The sequence below is a fragment of the Hyperolius riggenbachi genome, chromosome 2 (assembly GCF_040937935.1).
Source record: "Hyperolius riggenbachi isolate aHypRig1 chromosome 2, aHypRig1.pri, whole genome shotgun sequence".
Taxonomy (NCBI): Eukaryota; Metazoa; Chordata; class Amphibia; order Anura; family Hyperoliidae; genus Hyperolius; species Hyperolius riggenbachi.
In genome coordinates, this window is record NC_090647.1 from 192,384,421 (window position 1) to 192,410,601 (window position 26,181).

Below are 26,181 nucleotides of genomic sequence, written 5' to 3' on the forward strand. Positions count from 1 at the left end.
ACTGCAGCCTGGTAACTTCACATTGCTGACTGGTAACTGCTCAACTGCCCATGGAAAAGAGGCTTAAAGGGCACCTGAAGCGAGGAAAATTATTTAAAATAAACACATGACGTAGCTGCAAATGAATATTACATACTTACATTACCGTCCGTTCCTCTCAGAAGCTCACCATTTTCTTCTTACAGTGATTCCTTCCAGTTCTGACAATATTTTGTCAGAACTGAAATATACCAGTTGCTGTCAGTTTTATATCAGCAGCTGTCAGTTACAACTGAATGTACAAGGTAATGTCCAATGTTTCCCTATGGCTCAAGTGGGCGATATCACAGTTTAACAGCGTGCTGACCAGGAAGTTGCTATGGGGTAACGGCCATTTTTAAAATGGAGGACAGAGAAATCCATCGATCACAATGGACAAACAGGACGCAGGAGAGGAGAAAGAGATTGAGTAGACTACGCAGGAGGTAAGTATGACCTGTGTATGGTTATTTTGACTTTTTATTTTCAGTACAGGTTCTCTTTTGAGTATGCGGATTAGGTGTTCTGACTTCACAGTACAGAGCTATATTAGGGCCTCTTTTCCAGGGGCAGTTGATAGGCAATGAAATGCCTCTCAAACTCTCACAACTGCTTGCTGCTGCCTGGTAACTGCTTGCTGCTGTCTGGTAACTGCTTGCAGCAAGCAGTTACCAGGCAGCAGCAAGCAGTTGTGAGAGTTTGAGAAGCATCTCACTGCTTATGAACTGTCCATGGAAAAAAGGCCTCAGTTTGCTGACATAGCTTCCACTTCCTAGATGAGATGAGATTTTTGGAGAATTTTCCCTGTATTTCTAGCCGGGGCCGACAATAAAGCATGAGTGGGAGGATTGCTATATGGGGCCTAGGGGATTCTGGGGCCCTGCCGGGGGGGTTCTACCATGAAGCACATGAAGGCACTTATCAAACACTTGACTAGAGCTGCAAGTTCTGAGGGGGGTGCTTGCTGGTATAATGTAGATTCTGAATGACATTTAATAGCAGCACTAGGTTTTGGCCTCTTTTCGACGGACAGTTGATAAGCAGTGAAATGCCTCTCTAACTTTCACAACTGCTTGCTGCTGCCTGGCAACTGCTTTCTGAGCACACAGTTCAACTGTCCGTGGAAAAGAGGCCTAAGGCCACTTTTACACTTAATCAGTTGGTATGCGTTAGTGCGCGTTGGTACGCGCTTTTTCCATAGCAGTGCATTGGGAAGAAGATTTCAGTTAAAACGCGTTAAGTGTGAAAGTGCCATAGGAAAACATGGGACTTACTTTGAAAATCAGTTTTCTTTCTGTTTTAACTGAGAGCAACTGATTAAGTGTAAAAGGACCCTAAGTCTGTCATGCAGACTTTCCTGACACCCCCTGGAGTGCAGATCTGTAAGGAAAGGCTTGAGCCGTGTGTATGCTGTGAGCCACAACAGTCTGCAGACAAGGTCTTGTCCGAGCGATTAAACTGTTTAATCGCTGGTGGCTTTTGTTGTGCAATCCATCATCTATTCTCTTGTTGTCCTGTAGTGTGTACGAAAATCTTCTACAGACAGCAGAATCGCTACCAAAAGATGTCCGTGGCAGACAGCTTCTTCCAAGTCTTCACCTTGTTTATTGTCGCGTGTGTACAATTGTTGCGAACTTGAATTGATGCTTCCATTTGTACGCTGTTTCCTCTTGCCTGTTTGTCACTACTGACAAATGTATGCCGTGTGTATTTACCTTTAATCTTCTGGCAGTCCAGGAAAAAAAACGTTTATATTCCCTGTCCGGGATCTCTGCGTATGCGCTGAAGACCCCAACTGACACAACTGAACCAGTTACCCGGGCTGATTGTGGCTGAACTGAGGCACGCCGGGGGACGGCGAGGGACTCAGCGTTGCTTATGGGGCTGGAGGAAGCACCGGGTAAGTATCAAATCTTTCATTGTCAGCATCTCTGGTACACATTAAAGGGGGCTGGAGGAAGCCCCAAGTAAGTATTAATCCTTTTACATGGTTTGTCTCTGGTACGCTTTAAGGGGATCCACAGGATCACCAGGGAATTAAGGGTACCAGTAGAACCATTAGGGAATTAAGGGCACCCACTGGACCACCAGGGAATTAAGGGGACACAGAATACCACTAGTGCTACCGGGGGACCACTGACCACCAGAGAAGCTATGGTAAACCACTAACTACTAACCAGCAGGGAAGCATATCAGGGAGGCCCTAGGATGCGCATTGGGGGCCAAATATAATGGAGTATAACATAATAATGAGGATGCAGGGAAAACTATTAAATGAAATATACATTTTAACCCCACCCACTAAGACAACGCACTCTACATAATAACATTCTTAGGCCTCTTTTCCATGGACAGTTGATAGGCAGTGAAATGTCTCTCAAACTCTCACAACTGCTTGCTGCTGCCTGGTAATTGCTCACTGCTGCCTGGTAACTGCTGGCTGGGCACACAGTTCAACTGTCTATGAAAAAGAGACCTTAATCAACCTACTTGTTAACCCTTTCTCTCTTATTTTTAACATTAAAAATAATATAAAGGGACCCTGAGCAGAGGCCGTGGGTATGCATTTAAGCATACCTACGTCTATTTGGTAGAGAGATACACTCACTGGCCACTCATGTAAACTTTCCTCCTCCTGGACTGACCGCTATAAATTACATTGGATTGGCAACTCTGAAATAAAGTCGCACTGTGACATGGAACAGAAAGTCCTCTCTGCGCATGCGCTGGCTTTCCCGCTTCTTCCTTCCCTCCCTGCATGCAGGCAATATGATGGGGTAAGAAGCCTGTAAGCCTGCCCCTGCACGTTAACCTCCTTGCCGGTTATCCCGAGCTCAGCTCGGGGTAACCTGCGCAGGAGGATTTCTCAGGCCCCGCTGGGCCGATTTGCATAATTTTTTTTTCCCTACACGCAGCTAGCACTTTGCTAGCTGCGTGTGGTACGCGATCGCCGCCGAGTCGCCGCTACCCGCCGCGCCGAGCCGCCCCCCCCCCCCGCCCCAGACCCCTGCGCAGCCTGGCCAATCAGTGCCAGGCAGCGCTGAGGGGTGGATCGGGATTCCCTATGACGTCCCGACGTCCATGACGTCATCCCGCCCCGTCGCCATGGCGACCAGGGAAGCCCTGCAGGAAATCCCGTTCTGAACGGGATTTCCTGCTTACTCTGATCGCTGAAGGCGATCGGAGTGGGTGGGGGGATGCCGCCGCTCAGCGGCTATCATGTAGCGAGCCCTGGGCTCGCTACATGATTTCAAAAAAATAAAAATTAAAAAAAAGTTCTGCGCTGCCTCCTTGCTGGCGTGAATTGAACCGGCAAGGAGGTTAATAAACCCCTACAGTAGTTGCAGCACACGTAAAATGTATTCTGTATATGTGTGGTTTTTAGGAGTTATTAGGTAGTATTAGGCCACCATCCTCCCCTCATATATATATATACACACACACACACACACACACACACACACACACACACACACACACACACACACACACACACACACACACTAAGCTACAATGGAGCATACTGAAGTTAATTACTTACTTTCCCAGTAATAGCTAACCCCCTAAATGCAGAGTAGTAAGCAGTGGGGCGTGCTGGAGGAAGTGGTAACGGCAGGTAATATAGGTGCATATTGCGCCTGGTAAATTGAAACCCAAAATAGGCCGCAATGCAATTAGCAGCTATGGCAGTGCCAGGGGAGTAATTTGGGCATACACAAGTCCTGCCTGACCAACAGGTGTGTATCTGGTCAGCAGATACACACCCGGCCACCCACTTTGCTCCTCCAACAACTTAGTACTAACCACCCCACGCATCTCACACTCCTGTGCTCGACTACAGGACTTCACTAGAGCTGTCCCCATCCTCTGGAATTCTCTCCCACTGCCCATCAGGCTTACCCCTCATTTAACACCTTTAAACAAGCCCTCAAAACTCACCTGTTCAAGGAGGCCTACCCAACCTCAATGCTGCCCTAACTCTCTCTGCAGAGAACCTCTTGACGCAGTCCCCCTCCTTTCATGTCACCAACCCCTCCCTCTAGATTGTAAGCCTTTGACAGGGCCCTCCCTCGTGTATCATACTTGATTGTACGCTCCACCCAGAGTAATGTGAACTTGTACTACTGGGACTTCCACTCCAGTATGATCCGGCATTGTATTACAATACAATACAATAACATTTCTATTACGCTTTTCTCCCATTGGACACAACGCGCTTAGGCTCTCTCAGATTCAGTAATTGGTAGTAGGATGAAGTATTCACACAACAAAAGTTATATTTCTGCAAATGCCAAACTGAACAGGTGGGTTTTCAGTCTGGATTTAAACACGTCCAGGGATGGAGCTGTCCTGATCTGTTGATCTGTATTGTGTTGTGTACCTTATTGCTTATTACCTGTATTGTGTTATTGTATCTTATTGCTTACTACCTGTATTGTGCTGTCATTCACCCTGTCTGTAATCTTATGTATTGTACAATGCTGCGTAATATGTTGGCACTATATAAATCCAATAAATAATAATAAAGGTAGCCAGGTCTATAGGTGATCCCAGTATAGGTAAGCCAGGTCTAGGTTCCCCCAGTATACGTTAGGCAGTTATAGGTGTCCCTAGTATAGGTTAGCCAGGTAAAAATGTCCCTTAGTATAGGTTAGCCAGGTACAGGTGTCCCCATGATAGTTTAGTGAGTTAAATGTGTCGCCCAGTATAGGTTGGCCAGGTACAGGTGTTCCCCAGTATGGGCTAGCTAGGTACAGGCATCCCCCAGTAGAGGCTAGGTAGGTACAGGTGTTGCTCAGTATAGGTTAGCAAGGTACAGGTGTCTCCAGTTAAGGCTAGCAAGGTACAGGTGTCCCCCAGTATAGGTTAGCTAGGTACAGCTGTCCCCAGTATATGCTAAGTACAGGTGGGAAATACAGCAGCCTCCATGCAACTTTTGGCAGCTACCTGGGACATCTGGAGGCCCACCTGCGACATTAGCTGGGACAAATTGTGTACCTGGGACAGAGGAGCATAATTTGGGGACATGTCCCAGGTAATATGGGATGTCTGGTCACTGTAACACCATTAATTGTCCTATTCTTACAAAGTGGCTGTCTTTGTGTGATTATTATTATACATTCAGTGTAATTGTTATTATACATTCTGTGCTGGGGAAGGGAGCAGTAAAAAAAAATTGCACTGGGGCTCCTGACTCTGTAGACACAGCAATGCCTGAATTATTTGATTTAATGTTTCTTGTTTTTGAAATATTTATAATACAGCGCAGCAAACAGTGTTGGTGTTTTAAAATTCAATAATAATAATAGAAATTAATAACACAAATTTAAATGAACTGTTTCATCCATGCAGAATTGGATCATGTGTACATATTTCCTGGAACCACAGACCTGCCATAAAGTGAGAATCTTGTATACAAACCTGTTTATTATTTGATATCATATGGCATTTAAAGCAGAGATCATCACATCTAGACAGCCTGATTTAAAAGAGAGAAAAATAAATCAGTATGTAAATAGTAATTAGCTTTTCAGTTGCTCACTCTGCTAGTGGAATGAATGCAGCCTATACAGGAGAAGAATGTCAGGAACTGATAGCCAATTATACAGCGCGGTGTCAGTCTGTGACTCCACTCCACATTTCCCTATCAACCTCGCTCCTAGATTGAGGCAAGGCATGGTGCGAGCACGTTTCCTCTGCCTCTCTCTGTCTGCCTGTGGCTCCGGGATTTTCTGCTGCTGGCAGCTGGGTCAGAGAGCTTGTGTAGAGCAGAGCTGCATGCAGTGTGCACAGTGGCCGGGCACAGCGTGACATCTGGAGAGGGCAGCACACAGAGCAGGTGGAGGCAGGTCACATAGCCCTGAAGTCCTATCCAGGCTGTGATCCCTGCAGCATTCCTCGTACGAGCTGCCAATCTGCCGCACACTGCTCACTTCACGTCTCCTCTCAGTAGAGCGCTGGGTTGTGCTGCTGCCTAATGAAAAGTTTTCCTCTATTTGTGTAGAGAGCTGTGGACGGGCGCCGGACCCCTGGCAGCTGCACTTTAATGCTCTTCCTACGTTTCTGTACTGAGTTGGATGACATTTGCTGGAGATCGCTGTGGAAATTAGGAAGGTGGAAGTGTTCTTTCCGCTGACAAGACGACGCGTACATTTCGGGGCTGTATCTCTTGCTGGATTTTTACCTGACATCATGCTTTGGATCTGGGGACCTATGTTGCTGTCACTTTGCTCCGGGGCTGATATGAAGGCTCGTAGCTGCAATGAGGTCAGACAGGCGTATAGTGCTAAGGGATTCAGTCTGGGCAATGTCCCCCACCAGCAGATAGCAGGTAAGAGGGAGAAGCTTTTATCACCTCTGTCTCACTACTCAAGCAATACAAAGCACACTCAAGTGCATTTATTCTAGTCTGATTGCTTTTTCATGTCCACTGCCTGAATGGGAAGTTGATAAGGTGCCCATTAATGATACAATAATTTCTTTGGATGCGATCATGCAATCAGAGTTAGAGAATTGTAAGAATCATAAGGAAGTTATTTATTGTTCTTATAAACGGGTTGATAAGGGCGCTTTCTGTTTTCTGATACGATTGTAAAATAAAACATTCCAATGGACCATAGAATTGTTTCACATCAATTTTCTTGATTGATCGATTCATCGATTGATGGCATCTGAGTAAAAAAAAAAGTGTGCATTCATGAGCATCTTTAAGTGTACCTGAGATGGGGGGGAGGGGGGTAATAAAAAATATTATACATACCTGGGGCTTCCGCCAGCCCCCTCCAGGCTGATCGCACCGTCGCTGTCCTCCTGCGCTGCCTGGATCCTCCACTTTTCAGCCTGTAAAGTCCTTTAGCCGGGGGCCAGTCAGAGCAAGCCCAGTCTGGCTGCCCGCTCCCCCCGTTGCGCTCCCATCACCGGCAGTGTTCTGTGGTTGCACGGTACTACTGCACACAGACACAGAACATTCCCGCTGATGATAGCGTGATGGCGGTGCGCGTGCGGCCGGACTGCGCATGTGCAGTATGCTCCAGACTGATGGACTTTACAGGGTGAATAGCGGAGGATCCAGGCGGCGAGGGAGTAATCAGTCTGGAGGGTGTTGGAGGAAGCCCCAGGTATGTATAATTTTTTTTTATATCCTCCCAACTCTGGTTCCCTTTAAGACACCACTCATGGTACAATCTTACCAATTCTTTGTAGTAGAAGAGTAAAGTGAGTGAGTATACTTTAAAGTGTACCTGAAATAGTACATAATGCAATGTTTATACTTATCTGGGGCTTTCTCCAGCACCATGTGGTCCATGGGCACCCTTGCCTTCCTCCTCCGCCTGTGCCGTTGTCCTTTGGTCACCTCCAAAAATTTGGCCAGTCACGCTCTTCTGCCCCACATGGGCTGGAGGAAGCCCCAGGTAAGTATAAATACTGCACTATGTACTATCTCAGGTTACCTTTACAATGATACTTTTGGTAGTCCCTCACATTACATCGAAGGAGTAAGATTGTACAATCAATAATGAATTGTTAGTGGGCACCTTAAGGCCTTGTACACACCATGCAATTTTCGCTTCAGATCCTACTTCTGATTGAGAAAATGGTTGGAACTGGAATAAAAAAATACAGCCTACTGATTTCCAGTGACTGAACCCAAACTCAAATTGATTAGAAGGGAACCAAAAGGGATAGTCTGGAAAATATTGAACAAAAATTCTTGCTATCATTCCCTGTGTATGCTCTTTCAATTAATTTTCGATCAACATCTTATTGGAAATTTAATCAGAATTTGAAAAATAAATGCATACTAGTGTTCTCTAGCTTACTTCTATATCTGATCGATCTTAGATCTGAATATCGATCCGATCACTCGCTCAAGTAGGGTCTAAAGTGAAAAATGTATTGTGTGCTTCTTTTTAAAAATATAAGTGTTGAGCTTACCTGATACCATTGGTTTCTGCAACCATTCTCAGTACTGGTTCAGTTCTTTCCATGAAATGTTACTAATGGGACCTATTCTATGCAGAATGCATTTTACAGCAACTGTGCAGTACTTGCAATGAGCAATCTTTCCTAGACAAAGCTTAAGCTCACACGCTAGTTTACTTTAATTGCTTATCGGGATGCTTGCCATTAGCTATTAGGATGTTTCGAAAACTTAGCAGCAAATTTGACTGGCGTTTAGCAATTGCTGCAAGTGTATTTGTTATGTTTATTTTTGGCCGTGGGGCTAATTCTGCTTGTCATCTCAGTCATTGTGCTTCTCCTTGTGTTCTTATCTTTGCTGTCATTGCTAAAGAGACTCAGAAAATATGCTCCTTTATTCAAGTATCAAAGTGTAGGAGTGCTATTGAAGCAAATTGTGTAATGTGTTTCCATGAAAAGCTTGGCTGATGATTACCATGTAAGTTGTCCATTAGTTTTTTTAGATACGATCATCTGGAAAGTCAAATTGTAAGCAGTAGCTAGGGTGAATTATCCCCCTGAAAATACACGTTCTATTACTTTCATGTAGCACTCCTTACATTAGTTTTCTAGTGTTGTAGCTCTATGGAATGTTTTGGTAATCTGTTTCCTGCTCATTGTCTGGCTCATGGCTAGTTAATGTCTGCTTGCAGGTGTGCATCTAATGCTGCAAATGTATTATGACAATCTACCTATTGCACATGACTGATATTCTGCTGCAAATGTCAAGTCCATATTAGTAGCATTTACTCGTGTATATTAGGCAGCTGTATTAAAACAGATGTCTGTCATTCTTCACAATTGTTGTCGAAAATAGTTTGAAGTATTTTGTTGCAAAAACAGGTGCCATCTGGCAGGATGATGACTGTCCAAGATAATTATTCACATGTATATTTAAAAATATGATTTAATTGAAGCTTGTCTGAAAAACTATTCTTGTTCTCATAAGTAATTATGTTTCTCTGCTGCCTTTTGTATTCGGAAAGTTCAGGCAATTATCTGTGTTTGCCAGTGAACTGACAGCATTCACTAAGAAAGTCACTGTCAGAGTTGCACACTTTGGGAATAATAGTGGAGAGGTTCTATCCTGCTCACTGCTTTACAATGTGAAATGCCCCATGTCTCTGCACAATAAAACCTGAAGCTGCACACACATGTTCAGTCAGTGTTACCTGTCAGGCCACCATGCACTGCAGTGTCCGAGCACTGTACAGATATGTCTATTTCCATGGAGGAGGGATGACTGTGTGGTGGATGCTGGAGCGGATTCTTGCAGGCAGGGTGAGGAGGAGAACTTCAATCTTAGGCACCTATGAGTCTCACCTCTGCTATCCCTTGGCCAGGTAGCAACAGCCGGTGCTCCTCTCCTGCAGGTACACCACCCCTGCAAAGCAACAACGTATCCAATATGTAGAAGAAGGCACTCAACAGGCTCCAAACTTGCGTTTGACTTCTTTATTCGAGCAACAGCACACACTACATGTTACGGGTACTCAGACCCTTCATCAGGTGTCGAGGGTGAGGAGGAGAACATTGCAGTTGAGCATTGCTTGTGAGTCCTTACTAGAGATCTGGCGGGGTGGAGCTTTCGGCTATGTTGGGGGACACCTATACATACGCATGCTAGATATTTTTGACGTCCGCAATCTTAAGGGCCCATTCACAGTTGGGCGATTAGTGGACATTTACTGCTAATCACTGTTGATCGCTAGCGGTTTTTAAAGCGATAGTGCAATGTAATCTATATGGCAGTGAACTCATTGCTGCGATCGCCGGCGATTCGTGATTAGCCTAAACGCAAACTCGCTACATGCAGCATTTTTTTTTTTTTTTTTGCAATTTTTGAGAGATCGCGATTGCAATGTATTTCAATCGCAAAGCGTGAGAGCTCAATCGCAAAAATGTCCATTGAAAAATACACGTTTATAGTGTAAAAATTGCCACTGCAAAATGCTAGCCCTAATTGCTAGCGATTTGCGATTGCAAGTATGAACGGGGCCTAAATGTCCGTCCCTGCTGAATGTACTATAATGTGTGTATCAAGCTTAAAAGTCCCAACTACTGATAAAAACTTATCAAGAGGTGGCGCTCACAGTGTTTGTCCGGGCTCAGTAGGTGTATACAATCAATAAAAACAGTTGTACAGTACAAATAAAAGTCCATCAATGAGGTTATTTATAAAACAATGTTTCATCAACTCGGATTTTCAAATCTTCAGATATATGGAGGCCACCACCAGCACCCTTTGTGTGCCACTCACCGTAAGATGTAGACCAACCAATGGTCTATATACACATCGGGACCGTTCCCGGGTCGTCCCCCACCTCTCAGGCACCAGATAATGACACGATATTCCCTTTAATCCGACTTTGTTCTTGATTACACCTCAATAAAAAGCCTCATATAGTACAGTATTGCTTTAAAAGATTTATTGTTAAAAAACAGATTGCACTCACATGCTCCTTTGTAAAAGTTCGCTCAGAGTAATTTGTTTAAACGGGCTCTCCCCCGTATTGATGGCCAGGGCTGGCAGGCTCCAGGTAAGCGTATGGTCCCTCTCACCTCCGCCGCGCGCTCGGTGGGTGGTAGAACCTTCCGTGTTTGCCGCCTCGCCTCGCCGCCACTGGTAGACGCTACAAGTTCTTCCGCATCAGACTCCGCCCAACTACTGATATTGAGGCAGTTCTCAGTTATGTGCTGACATATGATACGCTTTTCTCTCCCTAACCACCAGTCAAACGAAATGCCCCCGCACATATATTTGTGTCATAAGGCTTATAGTTTTTCAAGAATGGTTAATATAGGACAGAGTTTCCCAAACCTGTACTCATGTCCTAGTAGAACTGCATTCTTTGCAGGTAACTTTTTTTTAAATTAACCTGTTAAAAAAAGACTCCCCAAGGGGGTACTCACCTCGGAGGGGAAAAATCTCTGGATCCTAAAGAGGCTTCAGCTTCCTCCTCCGTGCTCTCGACTCTGAAAAGTAGTCTCCTCACACTAGCGCCAGCACTGTTCTGCTCCGGCGCAAATGGCCAAGCCCGATCGAGTCTGTGCTACTGCACAGATCGCTTGCACCTGCGCAGTAGAGCAGACCGATCCAACCCAGCTTTTCTCGAAGAAAGGACAACGCTACTGTGTCGGTGCAAGCTGCCAACATGTGTCAAGCTCTTTTTCGGGGTCCAAGCACTGGGACAGGAGGACGAGGGAAGCCTCTTTTGCATCTTCTTGAGGCTTAGGTTAGTACCCCATAGGGGCACTTTTTTCCTTACAGGTACACTTTAAAGGACACCTGAACTGGAGGCTGCCATATTTATTTCCATTTAAACCATTCCAGTTGCCTGGCTGTCCTGCTGATCTTCTGCCTTTAAAGAGAACCAGAGACGAAGCACCCTCATGTATTTTATTACATTTATCAGTGGGAACATGACAGTAAACACCTACCCTGCTTTTATGCTGGGAATACACGATGCGTTTTTGCGTTCGTTTTTGCCGTCGTTTTCGCTTTCGTTCGATTCTACTCTCGATTCACTGCTCTATTCTCCTCTCGATTCCTTATCTTTTCTTATCAATTACATTCACTTGAATGAGGAGAATCGGAACGAAAGTAGAATCGACCAGATCCAACAGGTTGGAATTTATCTAACGTGTATTATTTCCCAGCATTAGTTTCATTGTTATCTGCTTAATTAGTCTATTAGCAACTGTGATAAGAATCCACCGACTATTCAGTCGAGGTTTGACCTGGAATCATTATAGCTGAGTCACTCTTCTGTGAAGTCTTTTCAAGCCCAAGCCCTGCCCTCTCCTGGCTTAGATTTCATGCTTTGCATACTGAGAGCTGTGATGACATAGGTGGGGCTGCTCCTGCAGAGAGAGTGTGGCTGCAATATGATCCCTGTGTGCTCTGTGTGCACTCTGTCTGCATGCTGTAGATACTGATGACTGCAGTTTCATTCCTATGAGAGACACTTCCTACAGGCAGCTGTGCATCATACCAAAATAAAAGCACATAGATGAAAGGCTGCATTTAGCCTAGATAGCAGCATAGTCTCATATAGCCTAGACAGCACATCCAGAACAACTCATAACCCGGAAGGAAAAGGGATATGAGCCGGCGGCCATATTTGATTTTTCCTGGAGCAATAATGGATAAAAAACACTAAAAAAGGCACACCAGAGCGGCAAAATTATCAGGTAGAGCATTTATTCTTTACAAGCTATCAACTGATATGTTTATTTTGTGTGAAACGTTCATCTCTGGTTCCCTTTAATACTTTTTGCCATAGATTCTGAACAAGCATGCAGATCAGATGTTTCTCACTGAAGTCTGACTGAATCTAGTCAGACTTGAGTTGCAAGCTGCATGCTTGTTGCAGGTGTGTGATTCAGATACTACTGCAGCCAAATAGATCAGCAGGACAGGAGGACAGGACAGGAGGTTTATAAGGAACCAAATATGAAGTCTCCATATCCATCTCGGTTCAGGTGTTCTACAAATAAACACAGCTTCCTTCCCAGCAGCATGGATTATCTACTTATGAGGATATCCACAAACAAACACTGATGGTGGCATTTTAGGGTAGTTTGGGGAAACTCTTGCAAAATTCTACACCACAATGAACTTGACACAGGAGAAGTAAGCTTTAAGCCTCATACACACAGTACAATTTTCCATCAGATCGACCGGTGATCTGATAAGAAATTGCATTGTGTGTAGACATAGAAATTGATTCCGATCATTTTTGCATTCAGTACCTAAAATCGATCGGAATCTGATCAAACTGGTCTGAGATTATCTAATAGATCCATCAATGTGCCGGAAAATTGTACCGTGTGTGCCCAGCTTTAATTTCCTCTTCCTGTGTCAGTAAAGGACATTCTCACAGTTTTTGTTTTATTAAAGTGAGCCTGAGGTGAGAGGGCTATGGAGGCTGCCATATTTGTTTCCTTTAAAACCATACCAGTTGCCTGGCAGACCTGCTGATCTCTGTGGCTGCAGTAGAGGCTGAAGTGCACCAGAAACAAGTATGCTGCTAATCTTGTCAGTTTATTTATTTTAGTATTTATATAGCGCCAACCTATTATGCAGTGCTGTTAAGAGTATATTGTCTTGTCACTAACTGTCCCTCAGAGGAGCTCACAATCTAGTCCCTACCATAGTCATGTGTCTATGTATGTATGCGTGTAGTGCATGTATCATAGTGTAGGGCCAATTTAGGGGGAAGCCAATTAACTTATCTGTATGTTTTTGGGATGTGGGAGGAAACTGGGGTGCCTGGAGGAACCCCACACAGAGAACATACAAACTCCTTGCAGATGTTGACCAGGCTGGGATTCGAACCGGGGACCCAACATTGCAAGACGAGAGCGCTAACCACTACGCCACCATACTGCCCAATATTGTCAGAAGCACCTAATCTGCATATGCTTGTTCAGGGTCTATGGCTAAAAGTATTAAAGGCAGAGGATCAGCAGGACTGCCAGGAAACTGGTATTACTTAAAAGGAAATAAAAATGGCAGCCTCCATATAGCTCTCCTTTCGGGTTTACTTTAACTGCCTGGGTGGTCTAATTGATTTTCCCAGGCAACATGGTATAGGTAGAATAATTTAGGCAGCCTTCAGCTAGTATGCCCCTCTAGTGATGGGCTGCAGCTTCCTTAGCATCCACCTAGGTGCAGTGTACATTACACCTGGGTGGGATTGCCATGATTGGTACAGCCAGTCACCTGGGGATCTGTTTCAGGCAGCATCCCATACATATATCATGCTCTGGATGGGAAGAGGAAGCTTTCTCTTCCTGGGTGAGGTTTTGTTCTGATTATGATCTTATGTATATTGTAAGTTAGGTGGCAGCAGAAACGTTTGGCTTTCACAACATCGGTTATCCCATCCCTTCAGAGGGGACAATATGCCATTGCATTGGGTTGGGGTATCACCACCCCAGAAATGGCAGATGTGTTTTATGATAAAAGTAAGCTGTATCACTAAGCACTTGTCACATTGCATCTTTGTAAACAGCCTGCAACAATTGATAACATTTATGATACAGAATTGCATTTCACATGCTTTAATTGATCCTGTGAAGTAAAGCAAACCTATTCATGTTGCTATCTTGTTATTGGTGTTTGCCTGACCTCAATGTCCATTTTCTCAATATAGGCTATAGCCTTTTATTTAACAAAAAGTTCAAATTTATACTTCTTCCATCTCTAAGCTTCCCCAATACAATTAATAAATAGAACCACAGAGCCATAGCTAATCAAAATATATATATATGTATGTATGTATGTATGTATGTATGTATGTATGTATATATATATATATATATATATATATATATATATATATATATATATATATATATATATATATATATATTATTATTTTTTTTTTTTTTTAATGTGTGTTAAGGTGGGTACAAACGCTACAATTTGCTGAATGATCGTTTATGACTGATTCATTCTTCGTATGGTTGATCAAAAATGATCGTTTGTATATTAGGACCACTAATATGCAAATAATAGATGAAAAAGTAATATCAAAATTACATTGAGTATTTTTTTTTTTTTTTGCTTGCTGGTGGATACCTTAGCGTAAAAATAATTTAAATATGGGCTCTCCTTATACCCACCGTCCCCCCCCCCCCATTCTCCTCCATCCCCCTCCGGTAGTGTCTACTGACCCACTGAACTTACTTCCTGGTCAGGGTGGTCGTGGCTGACTGTGCATGCACTGCCCGGTGGCACACATCCTTTGATTGTGCACCCACGAGTGCTCTAAGCATGCACACAGAGCAATCCCGGCCGCGGGTGTGCATTAAAAGGACATATACAGCCAGGCAGCGCATGCACAGTCAGCTGTAACCACCCTGAACAAGAAGTAAGTTCTGGGGTGGGGGGGGGGGGGGGACAGTAGTCACTACCGGAGAGGGATGGAGGAGAACGGGGGGAGTGGTAGGCATGAGGATAGCCCACTAAACATGTCTGCTCCCCCCCCTCCCCCCATTTTTAAAATTATTTTTATGCTAAGGTATCCTTTTAAAGAGAACCCGAGGTGGGTTCTAAAAATCCTATTAGAACACAGAGGCTGGGTCTGCATATACTGCCCAGCCTCTGTTGCTATACCGATCCCCCCCAGGCCCCCTCTGCGCTCTGCTATGCCCCCATAAATCATACGCCGTGCTGGCAAGACGCAACGTGTCCCAGCTGGCTGTTTACATCTGTACTGAGGGAAGGAACGCAGGCGGGGAACGGCGACTTAGAGGAGGCGGGGGAGCGGCGAGACTGATAAGTACAGATGCAAACAACCGGGTTCGACATGCTGCGTGTCGCCAGCATGGCGTATGATTTATGGGGACATAGCAGAGTGCAGGGGGGGGGAGCCTGGGGGGCAGCAGTATAGCAACAGAGGCTGGGCATTATATGCAGACCCAGCCTCTGTGTGCTTATAGGATTCTTAGAACCCACCTCGGGTTCTCTCTAAACCACCAGTAAGCAAAAAAATACTCCAATGTAATTCAGATAGTACTTTTTCATCTACCTTTTGGTACTTTTTCAATTGCAAAGTACTAAAATGTTTTTTTGAAAAGAATTTAAATTATCTCATAGGATAAAACTGACGAAAAAGTGAATGGCCCCTAGTTGTGCATAATCACCAGGGACAGCCAGCCTACCAAAGGCTTGAATTCTGCAATATGCAGTTTTCAAGACCATCAGCGTGAACTTCAGAGACATAGGGAATGGCGACAGCATAATGCTCTTCTGCTCTCACAAGATTCTTGTAAGATTTGTAAAAGATTAGTATGCACACTTTGGATCATCATCGTAACAAAGGCTTCTACAAGATAGAGAGTATTCCTTGGTAACTTTATAGCTATATTAGTATTATTTGGAATGACAAAATTCTCATGCAGGTGCACTTTACCCTGTTTTAGGCTCTGTTACAACTAGAGCAGAGAACTGACATTTTTTTGTCTGCTCTCATCACTAAACGGACAGGGAACAGCTCCTATTTGATAGGGGCTGTTCACACTAGTCACGCTGCAACAAATTTGTTGCAGGAAGTGGATTGCACTTCTGTGCAGTCTGTGTTAATCCCGGGCAGGTGGATGCATTCCCCCCCATTTAGCCTATGGGAAAGCGCATGCGCCCCGGGCTTCAGCCAGACAACAGTGGTTCATCGGAGCAGACACCACACTGTGCGCTGCCACTGGCCATATGTGATCCCGGCACAAGTGGGAACAGAACCTTATTCCACCAGGAAGTAGCTTATTGTTTTTGTTTTACTCTTTATTGGGACTACAAAGGAAATATAAAATGCACTGAGATGTTTTGTTCATTTACATTTTAAAAAGGTTGAGAAATGTATAGAGAGAGAATTTGCATCCCTGTACCATTTATGTTGTACTCCCAGTAATATCATTGTGGCATACAAACTAAGCAGATACGGTCTCTAGGAATTTAGATAACAAAATAAAGTAAATATATGCCATAGGCAAATCTGTAAAGGATATAAAACCCCAGATCTGAAGGATTTTCAAATGAAATTTTCCCTGAAATTACAATACCATATGTTTAGCACAAAATACACTTGTCTGATTTTTTTTTTTTAGCCCTCGGAAGCAAAGGTTGTGATTGCTGTAGCTCTTGACAAGCTTTATATATTGCCGGATATTGAGTTTGATAGAATAAAACAATAATGTCAGTACAGTATATAGGCAACACAAATGAAATCTAAACAACCGTTCTGTAAACCATGCAAGAGCTGGTAATTCCCTAACAAAGTCTCAAATGCTGTCAGATAATAATTCTGTCAGATAATAATTCTGTCAGATAATAATGGTTGGACTAAAAGACAGATGTAAAACTCTATATAAAGGCACCACAAAAAAGGAAAGAGAAATGGTTTCAATAACAGAGGAAGTCCCATGAGAGGTGGTGTCAGGATGCTTCAATACTGCCACCACAGTGTTAAAATCAAGGCTTAGCCAATGGCATGACCTTTGCAGCAGGTCATAACAAACTTAAAGCCCTTGTTCAACATCAAAAATGAAGTTTATTAAAAAGGGTGGTTAAAAAGCAGCAACATATTTCTTTTTTTACTTTTTGAAGTATAAAATGTAAGCTTAGTGCCAATCCTTATGGAAAAATTACAGATATTCTGCAATGGGCAGTACAACAGTAGAATACTAGTAATTTTTACATATATTTTACTATCTCTAAACTTAATCCTGTTCTTTTTAGTTGAACACTCCATCTATCAGTGCCTAAACCTAACCGTGCCCTCCCCCCACACACACAACACCACAACAACAATATCTGCACCACCTTGGCTGCTAACAACCCCCTCCACTGATATTTGCGCTGCCTAAAAATAATTACCTGGCATCCAAATGACTCCCTGGGCACTACTATAGCCGCAGTTAACATTGCGGTGTCTGTGCGGTACCCATTTAACCAGAGCGATGCAAGCAGCCAAATTACCTGCTTTGCAGTAGTCTGCATCCTTCTCACACTCACCCTCCTCCCCTCCCTCCCTTGTGGTACCTGTATTGACAAGATCTATGTTGAGGTGGGTAGGGCAGAGTGTGTGACAACTGCAACCCCCACCACAACTCTTTTTTATGATTAAGTCACGAGTCAGACATAACTGCAGTTGGAGTCACAGTCCAGCATCCCCCTTCCCTACTGTCACTGTAGAACATTTATATATGTATATTGTAAAGACTAAACCATTTTGGAAATTCTTTTTTAATGCCCTTTTTTCTTTGTTTTTTGAAACGCGGTTATTATACTTGAGAATGAACTAGGGCTTTGAACTCTGATGCAGGGCACACTCAAAGCTCTCTTTACAGGGACAAATACAAATGTGTTTATAGATATTAAAACAGCAGTTTTTTTCAGGATGATGTGTTCCTCTGCCCAGTCTCCCTGTCAATGAAGTCAACACAGCACCGCCTGAGAATCTGACCTTGATGAGCTCCTCTACAAGCCAATCTCTGGTAGAGATGGGCGCCAAGCTGCTGATATTTCCAGCTTGCATGCAAATGCAATGCATGCTGGATGTGACCAGTTTTTTTTGTGTGTGTGTTATGGCTTCCTGTACACACAGCCTCGGTAAGCCTTACTGCAAAGTTTCTGTACTACTGCTGACTTTATTGTTAGAGAGGGATTCTGTATTTATAAGGCATTGCTACATGCTATCTCTTGCTGAAATGCTTTGCATAAGTATAGATGTCCTAAAGACAGTGATACAAATACTTGGTGGGATTAACCATCAGCTGATGCTCCTCCTTATAAGTACAACACTATGGCCCATATGTAATTATCTTTTATTTATTTTTTTCCTGACTTTTTTTGATTATCTTTTCTCCTGGGTGATATTTTCACAAGAAAATACTCCAAATAACTTTGATAGTACTTTTTTTTACCTTCTTTTTGTATTAATTAACTGCATATGGGCGTATGCGGCACACATTCCATGAAGTTTTTTTTTTTTTTTTTTTTTTCCAACCCATAATTCAACAGGGGGCGAACTTTGCGAACATTTGCCATTGTTCACTGCAAGCTGTTCGCCTACCAATAGTTCATGCCATCACTGATGTCACAAAGACTTGTAGTGTTAAGTTTTTATTTCCGAAGACATAGCAACAAAAGTTGCTTAGGTGATACCTTTAGTGACTAACTTTACAAGATTTTTCTGCAAGCTTTGGAAACTTTAAGTTTCTTCTTCAGGCAAGTTTTAGGACTGGTTCAGAACCATGGGCTGCACGGCGGCATAGTGGTTAGCGCTCTCACCTTGCAGCACTGGGTCCCTGGTTCTAATCCCTGCCAGGTCAACATCTGCAAGGAGTTTGTATTTTCTCCCACTGTATTCATGGGTTTCCTCCAGGTACTCCGGTTTCCACTCATATCCCAAAAACCTACAAATAAGTTAATTGATTCCCCCCCCCCCCCTAAATTGGCCCTAAACTATGATACATACACTACACGATACAGACAGACATATAACTATGGTATGGATTAGATTGTGAGCCCCTTTGAGGTTCAGTTAATGGACTAGACAATATATACTCTGTACATCGCTGCAAAATATGTCGTCGCTATATACATACTAAATAATAATATATGGTATGGTTCTGAACCAGTCCTGAAAAATTCCTGAAGAAGAAACTTAAAGTTTTGAAAGCTTGCAGAAAAATCTTGTACAGTTAGTCACTAAAGGTATCACCTAAACAACTTTTGTTATGTCTTCGGATTCTCTCCATGACTAATACTGGACCACACGCAACTAAGTTTGTTGTAATTCTCATACCGTTAGGATAGTTTCACAGTAGTGCATTGCAGTGTTGCGTAACAGCGGTATTCTAACATCTTGCCGCAATACATCACCTTTACAATGTTTACAATGTGGGGCGCAGCTTTCCAGTTCCATTGCGTTTCTGCTGTTACAGGGAATGCAATGCAACTCCCACTGTGAACCTAGCCTTATACATGTACTTCTGTGTATTTGCTTATTACAGGAGACACAGTTAAGATATAAACATTCAGAACCAGAATTTTTTTTTCTTCAACAATCAAGTGAAAACAATCACTGTAATTTTGCCCATACATGGTATAATTTTTTTCATTTTTGTTTCAATCAGAGAAATTCAATTGATTATTCCGGTTGGTCGAACAGTTTTTAAAATCCTTTTCCAGGTACCATACACTAACGTTCAATTTTTCAGATGCATCGTGATTCACAGACTGCAAACTGTCAAGACCTTGGTCATGACATCACACTGTGGGAGAGGTGTCACCACAATATCAGCCATACAGACCCCCTGTTGATCTATTTGAGAAAAGGTAAAGCTTTCTCATGGCAAAAGGGGAGCAGCTACTGATTGGGATGAAGCTCATTCCTGGGTTACAGTTCCTCTTTTTAAACTCTGTTTAATCTATGGTGGCTTACATGTTGCACTGATGGTATATACTGTAGATATTACATATCCTTCAAAATCACCTGATTCCATAGGGACAAAAGCCACTACTTAATTACCTCAACCTAACTAGTTAGAATAATAAGCTTTTATAAAAGGTTTAATTAAATGAGAAGTGTTGTCATTCAGGAAGGAAATGAAATGCAGTGGAGCCAAGTATTCTTGAACCTAATGGAGAGGGTCATGTTGACATAAGCAGACTGATCATTTGGGCCATTTGACACACTGCAAATCTCTCCATTCATTTTATGTTCTTAGTATTAAAGACCAGTTAAACCCAGAACTGGAGCTCGTAAATTCTGAAAGCATAAATATTGTCCAGTGTAAAGTATCTTCATTTTTTATTTAAACATCTGTGCAGTAGCTGTGCTACCTACAGCTCCACACCTATTCACACAGTTCCAGACCCACCACTTGGCCTTCTTCCTCTCTAAAATGTGCTGTCAGAAATCAAGCTTTCTGTTAAAGGGTACCCGAGCCAAAGAAGTCTGTAACAATGGAGGCTACTGCAATATGTGGGCATGAATTCTGAGGCTTAATCATCAGGGGGGAGGAGGGGTAACGCGCCTTGGTTGCCACTTCTGGTGACAGTGCTCCACGCCCCTCTACTTCCTCTTGATACTTCTTGCTTTACAGGAGGAAGTGCCAGGAGTAGAGGGAAGATGTATAGAGAGAATGTAGGGGGGCATGGCTTTTGCCCGCTCCCCCTTAGTTAAAATTCCATGCCATAACCTTTCTCTGAAATGTGGGTATAGATAGAATAGGCACAGCCTATCTATCTATCTATCTATCTATCTATCTATCTATCTATCTATCTATCTACTGAAATTGCATTGACTTCTGATACTGTGTTTTGGGTCAGTGTAGCATGTACTGGTCCCTTTTTAATATAGTCGGAATGACCTTTTTGGAGAGACAAAGTCCAAAGCCCTACTAATATTTGTCAGAAAAAGAACTCTCACTGGAGACCAAGCAAAGCATAAAGGTAACATTATCTTGACGTTCTGTGCAGTTACAGGTATTTTTACCTGGACGGTAGCTAAGTGCACTAGATTTGAGAACTGGTGTGGTGACAGGATATAGGTATAAAGTATGCATTTAAAATTAAAAGCATTCAGTATTCATACAAGGTTAAAACATGCAGAGCGAACATTTAAAAATGGTGCATTGTAATTCAAGCTATCAAAGCTTTGCTTGATGGCTTGACTGTAAAATTACTACTTGTCACGTTGTTTGAATATTTTAAAGAAGTAAGCAAATTGCTGTAAGTGTCATACAGGAAACAAGTGGAAACCTCTAAACACCTGCTTCCAGGAACTACACAGCGGTGCCCAGGAACACAGATTCAAATCTTTTACATCAATTAAATAAAAAATCGGCAACTAACAGGCTGCTTCGGCTTTTTAAAACACTTATATTCTAAACCTCTGGCTCATGAATATTTGATTTCCGATATTGATTTAGCATTTTGTGTGTGAATGAGTAGAAAAAAAGAACGTTATCAAAGTGCGAGCTTTCCAAATCTCTACAGCACAAGAATACTTAGTTATTCAATATCATCATATCTGTTTTTTTTTTTATTTTTTTTTTTTTTTATATATATATAAGAGTACCTCCAATTTCTTGGCAAGAAAAGTGATCTCTTCCAGGAAAATATACTACCGTACTGTATTTTGCAAGCATCTTACAAAATGTAATGCAAAACTCCCTATTGGATGGGTTTTTCTCACTCCCTAAGGTACATTAAATTCAAAGTGTTAAAAAACTGACCACACATGTTAGGTACTGCAGTGCATAGTTTTATATTATTGTGTGCAGTGACAATAAGCTAAACCGAGGATCTGGTGCAGTATAACTAAAGCCCCATCTACACGATACGATTCGATTTGCCATTGCAAAACAATGGCAAATCGAATTGAATCGAATTCCGATCGGACATATTGGATTTAATCAGATCGTAAATTGAATCATAATTGAATCGCACAAATAATCGTACCGTGTAGATTGGGCTTAAAACTAGGATCCAGGCACTAATTAAGTCCTAATACCAACTGTACATGATATGAATTTAGAAGGATCTAATGAATTATTTATTTTCTTTTGAGTTGTTGAAAGAAAAAGAGAGTTTACAAAGCTACATGAACAATTCTTCAATGATGCAATCATTTATCAGATCCTATTCATACATTTTTTTTTTCAAGCTGACGGATTTTTGAAACAACCATTATACGTAGCTGTCTGTGTCTCTGTTGTAATGATTTTCCTTCACTTCCTATGTGACACCAAAGACAACTGAATCTAGACTGAAACAGCACTCGACTGAGGTTCTGATGGGGCTGTCGAGGAGGCGGAGGCAGAGCAATTTTGGGTACCTGGAGTTGGAGTCGTGGTTTCAGTAAACTGAGGTGTCAGAGTCAGATGATTTTTGAACCAAATCCATAGCCTTTGTAAAAATTATACTAAGGAATCGGAGTCAAGGAGTCGGTGCAATTTTGGGTACCTGGAGTCGTTGGTTTCATAAACTGAGGAATCTGAGTCAGATAATTTTTGTACTGACTCTACAGCCCTGGTTCTGATCATACTTAGACCTCTTTTCCATGGATGGCTGAACTACTCGTTTGTTGAGCAGTTTACCCGTCCAGCTGCTTGGCACAAGTACCATTCAGCTACAATTACTTTCAGCTGAGTGGCAGCAATCTGTAACACTGCATATGTCTAGAGATGGCCCGAACCTCCGATTTTAGGTTCGCGAACTTCCGCAAAAGGCTCGGTTCGTGCGAACTTTCGCTAACCGCTATAGACTTCAATGGGGATGCGATCTTTGAAAACAAGAAACATTTATGCTGGAAAAGATGTTTCAAGGGGTGTAACACCTGGAGGGGGGCATGGATGAGTGGGATAGACTCCAAAAGTCCCAGGGAAAAATCTGAATTTGACGCAAAGCAGCGGTTTAAGGGCAGAAATCACATTGAATGCTAAATTGCAGGACTAAAGTGCTTTCAAACATCTTGCATGTGTATACATTAATCAGGGAGTATAATTAGAGTACTGCTTCACACTGACACACCAAACTCACTGTGTAACGCACCGCAAACAGCTGTTTGTGTAGTGACGGCCATGCTGGACTGGTGCGCACCATGGCGATAGCGGTTTTCAAGCCCATATGGTCGCCGGGCTGTGGTAGCTCAATGATAGAACAACAGTGACTGTCCAGCTGATCAAATTTGATCTGTCCACAATGAAGCAACGACCTTATTATCTTCTTGTATGTAGGTAGGCATAGGTAGGTGCCCCAGTATAGGTAGGTTGGTGTCCCAGTATAGGTAGATAGGCATAGGGAGGTGCCACAGTAGTTAGTTAGGCATAGGTAGGAGTCCCAGTATAGGAAGGTAGGTGTCCCAGTATAGGTAGGTAGGCATAGGTAGGTGTCCCAGTATAGGTAGGTAGGCATAGGTAGGTGCCCCAGTAGTTAGCTAGGCATAGGTAGGAGTCCCAGTATAGGTAGGTAGGCATAGGTAGGTGTCCCAGTATAGGTAGGTAGGTGCCCCAGTATAGGTAGGTTGGTGTCCTAGTATAGGTAGATAGGCATAGGTGCCCCAGTATTTAGCTAGGCATAGGTAGGAGTCCCAGTATAGGTAGGTAGGCATAGGTAGGTGTCCCAGTATAGGTAGATAGGCATAGGTAGGTGCCCCAGTAGTTAGCTAGGCATAGGTAGGAGTCCCAGTATAGGTAGGTAGGCATAGGTAGGAGTCCCAGTATAGGTAGGTAGGCGTCCCAGTATAGGTAGGTAGGCATAGGTAGGAGTCCCAGTATAGGTAGGTAGGCATGAGTAGGTGTCCCAGTATAGGTAGATAGGCATAGGTAGGTGCCCCAGTAGTTAGCTAGGCATAGGTAGGAGTCCCAGTATAGGTAGGTAGGCATAGGTAGGTGTCCCAGTATAGGTAGATAGGCATAGGTAGGTGCCCCAGTAGTTAGGCATAGGTAGGAGTCCCAGTATAGGTAGGTAGGCATAGGTAGGAGTCCCAGTATAGGTAGGTAGGCGTCCCAGTATAGGTAGGTAGGCATAGGTAGGTATCCCAGTATAGGTAGGTGGGCATAGGTAGGTGTCCCAGTATAGATAGATGTCCCAGTATAGGTCGATAGGCCTAGGTAGGTGTCCCAGTATAGGTAGATAGGCATAAGTAGGTGCCCCAGTATTTAGCTAGGCATAGGTAGGTGTCCCAGTATAGGTAGGTAGGCATAGGTAGGTGTCCCAGTATAGGTAGATAGGCATAGGTAGGTTCCCCAGTAGTTAGCTAGGCATAGGTAGATAGGCATAGGTAGGTTCCCCAGTAGTTAGCTAGGCATAGGTAGGAGTCCCAGTATAGGTAGGTAGGCAAAGGTAGGTGTCCCAGTATAGGTAGATAGGCATAGGTAGGAGTCCCAGTATAGGTAGGTAGGCATAGGTAGGTGCCCCAGTAGTTAGCTAGGCATAGGTAGGAGTCCCAGTATAGGTAGGTAGGCATAGGTAGGTGTCCCAGTATAGGTAGGTAGGTGCCCCAGTATAGGTAGGTTGGTGTCCTAGTATAGGTAGATAGGCATAGGTGCCCCAGTATTTAGCTAGGCATAGGTAGGAGTCCCAGTATAGGTAGGTAGGCATAGGTAGGTGTCCCAGTATAGGTAGATAGGCATAGGTAGGTGCCCCAGTAGTTAGCTAGGCATAGGTAGGAGTCCCAGTATAGGTAGGTAGGCATAGGTAGGAGTCCCAGTATAGGTAGGTAGGCGTCCCAGTATAGGTAGGTAGGCATAGGTAGGAGTCCCAGTATAGGTAGGTAGGCATGAGTAGGTGTCCCAGTATAGGTAGATAGGCATAGGTAGGTGCCCCAGTAGTTAGCTAGGCATAGGTAGGAGTCCCAGTATAGGTAGGTAGGCATAGGTAGGTGTCCCAGTATAGGTAGATAGGCATAGGTAGGTGCCCCAGTAGTTAGTTAGGCATAGGTAGGAGTCCCAGTATAGGTAGGTAGGCATAGGTAGGAGTCCCAGTATAGGTAGGTAGGCGTCCCAGTATAGGTAGGTAGGCATAGGTAGGTATCCCAGTATAGGTAGGTGGGCATAGGTAGGTGTCCCAGTATAGATAGATGTCCCAGTATAGGTCGATAGGCCTAGGTAGGTGTCCCAGTATAGGTAGATAGGCATAAGTAGGTGCCCCAGTATTTAGCTAGGCATAGGTAGGTGTCCCAGTATAGGTAGGTAGGCATAGGTAGGTGTCCCAGTATAGGTAGATAGGCATAGGTAGGTTCCCCAGTAGTTAGCTAGGCATAGGTAGATAGGCATAGGTAGGTTCCCCAGTAGTTAGCTAGGCATAGGTAGGAGTCCCAGTATAGGTAGGTAGGCAAAGGTAGGTGTCCCAGTATAGGTAGATAGGCATAGGTAGGAGTCCCAGTATAGGTAGGTAGGCATAGGTAGGTGCCCCAGTAGTTAGCTAGGCATAGGTAGGAGTCCCAGTATAGGTAGGTAGGCATAGGTAGGTGCCCCAGTAGTTAGCTAGGCATAGGTAGGAGTCCCAGTATAGGTAGATAGGCATAGGTAGGTGTCCCAGTATAGGTAGATAGGCATAGGTAGGTGCCCCAGTAGTTAGCTAGGCATAGGTAGGAGTCCCAGTATAGGTAGGTAGGCAAAGGTAGGTGTCCCAGTATAGGTAGATAGGCATAGGTAGGAGTCCCAGTATAGGTAGGTAGGCATAGGTAGGTGCCCCAGTAGTTAGCTAGGCATAGGTAGGAGTCCCAGTATAGGTAGATAGGCATAGGTAGGTGTCCCAGTATAGGTAGATAGGCATAGGTAGGTGCCCCAGTAGTTAGCTAGGCATAGGTAGGAGTCCCAGTATAGGTAGGTAGGCATAGGTAGGAGTCCCAGTATAGGTAGATAGGCATAGGTAGGTGCCCCAGTTGTTAGCTAGGCATAGGTAATGTCCCAGTATAGGTAGGTAGGCATAGGTAGGTGTCCCAGTATAGGTAGATAGGCATAGGTAGGAGTCCCAGTATAGGTAGGCATAGGTAGGTGCCCTAGTGTAGGTAGGTAGGCAAAGGTAGGTGTCCCCGTATAGGTAAGTAGGTGCCCCAGTAGTTAGGTAGGCATAGGTAGGTGTCCCAGTATAGATAGTTAGTTAGGCAGGGCCTGGCTGGCACAGTGATAGCAATTACCAAGGTCCAGCTGCAACAGATAGGGCTGTATAATGCAGTGTCA

At 43.6% G+C, this 26,181-nt stretch overlaps 1 protein-coding gene across 1 annotated transcript in view; it reads left to right on the top strand.

The window, feature by feature from the left end:
* Window positions 1–5,691: 5,691 nt before the first annotated feature.
* Window positions 5,692–26,181, top strand: part of GPC6 (glypican 6) — an 850,247-nt gene continuing 829,757 nt past the window's right edge. The window contains exon 1 of the mRNA XM_068267917.1: window positions 5,692–6,349. Coding sequence (XP_068124018.1) covers window positions 6,211–6,349 — 139 coding nt within the window. The 5' untranslated portion in view covers window positions 5,692–6,210. The remainder of the gene's footprint in view (window positions 6,350–26,181) is intronic.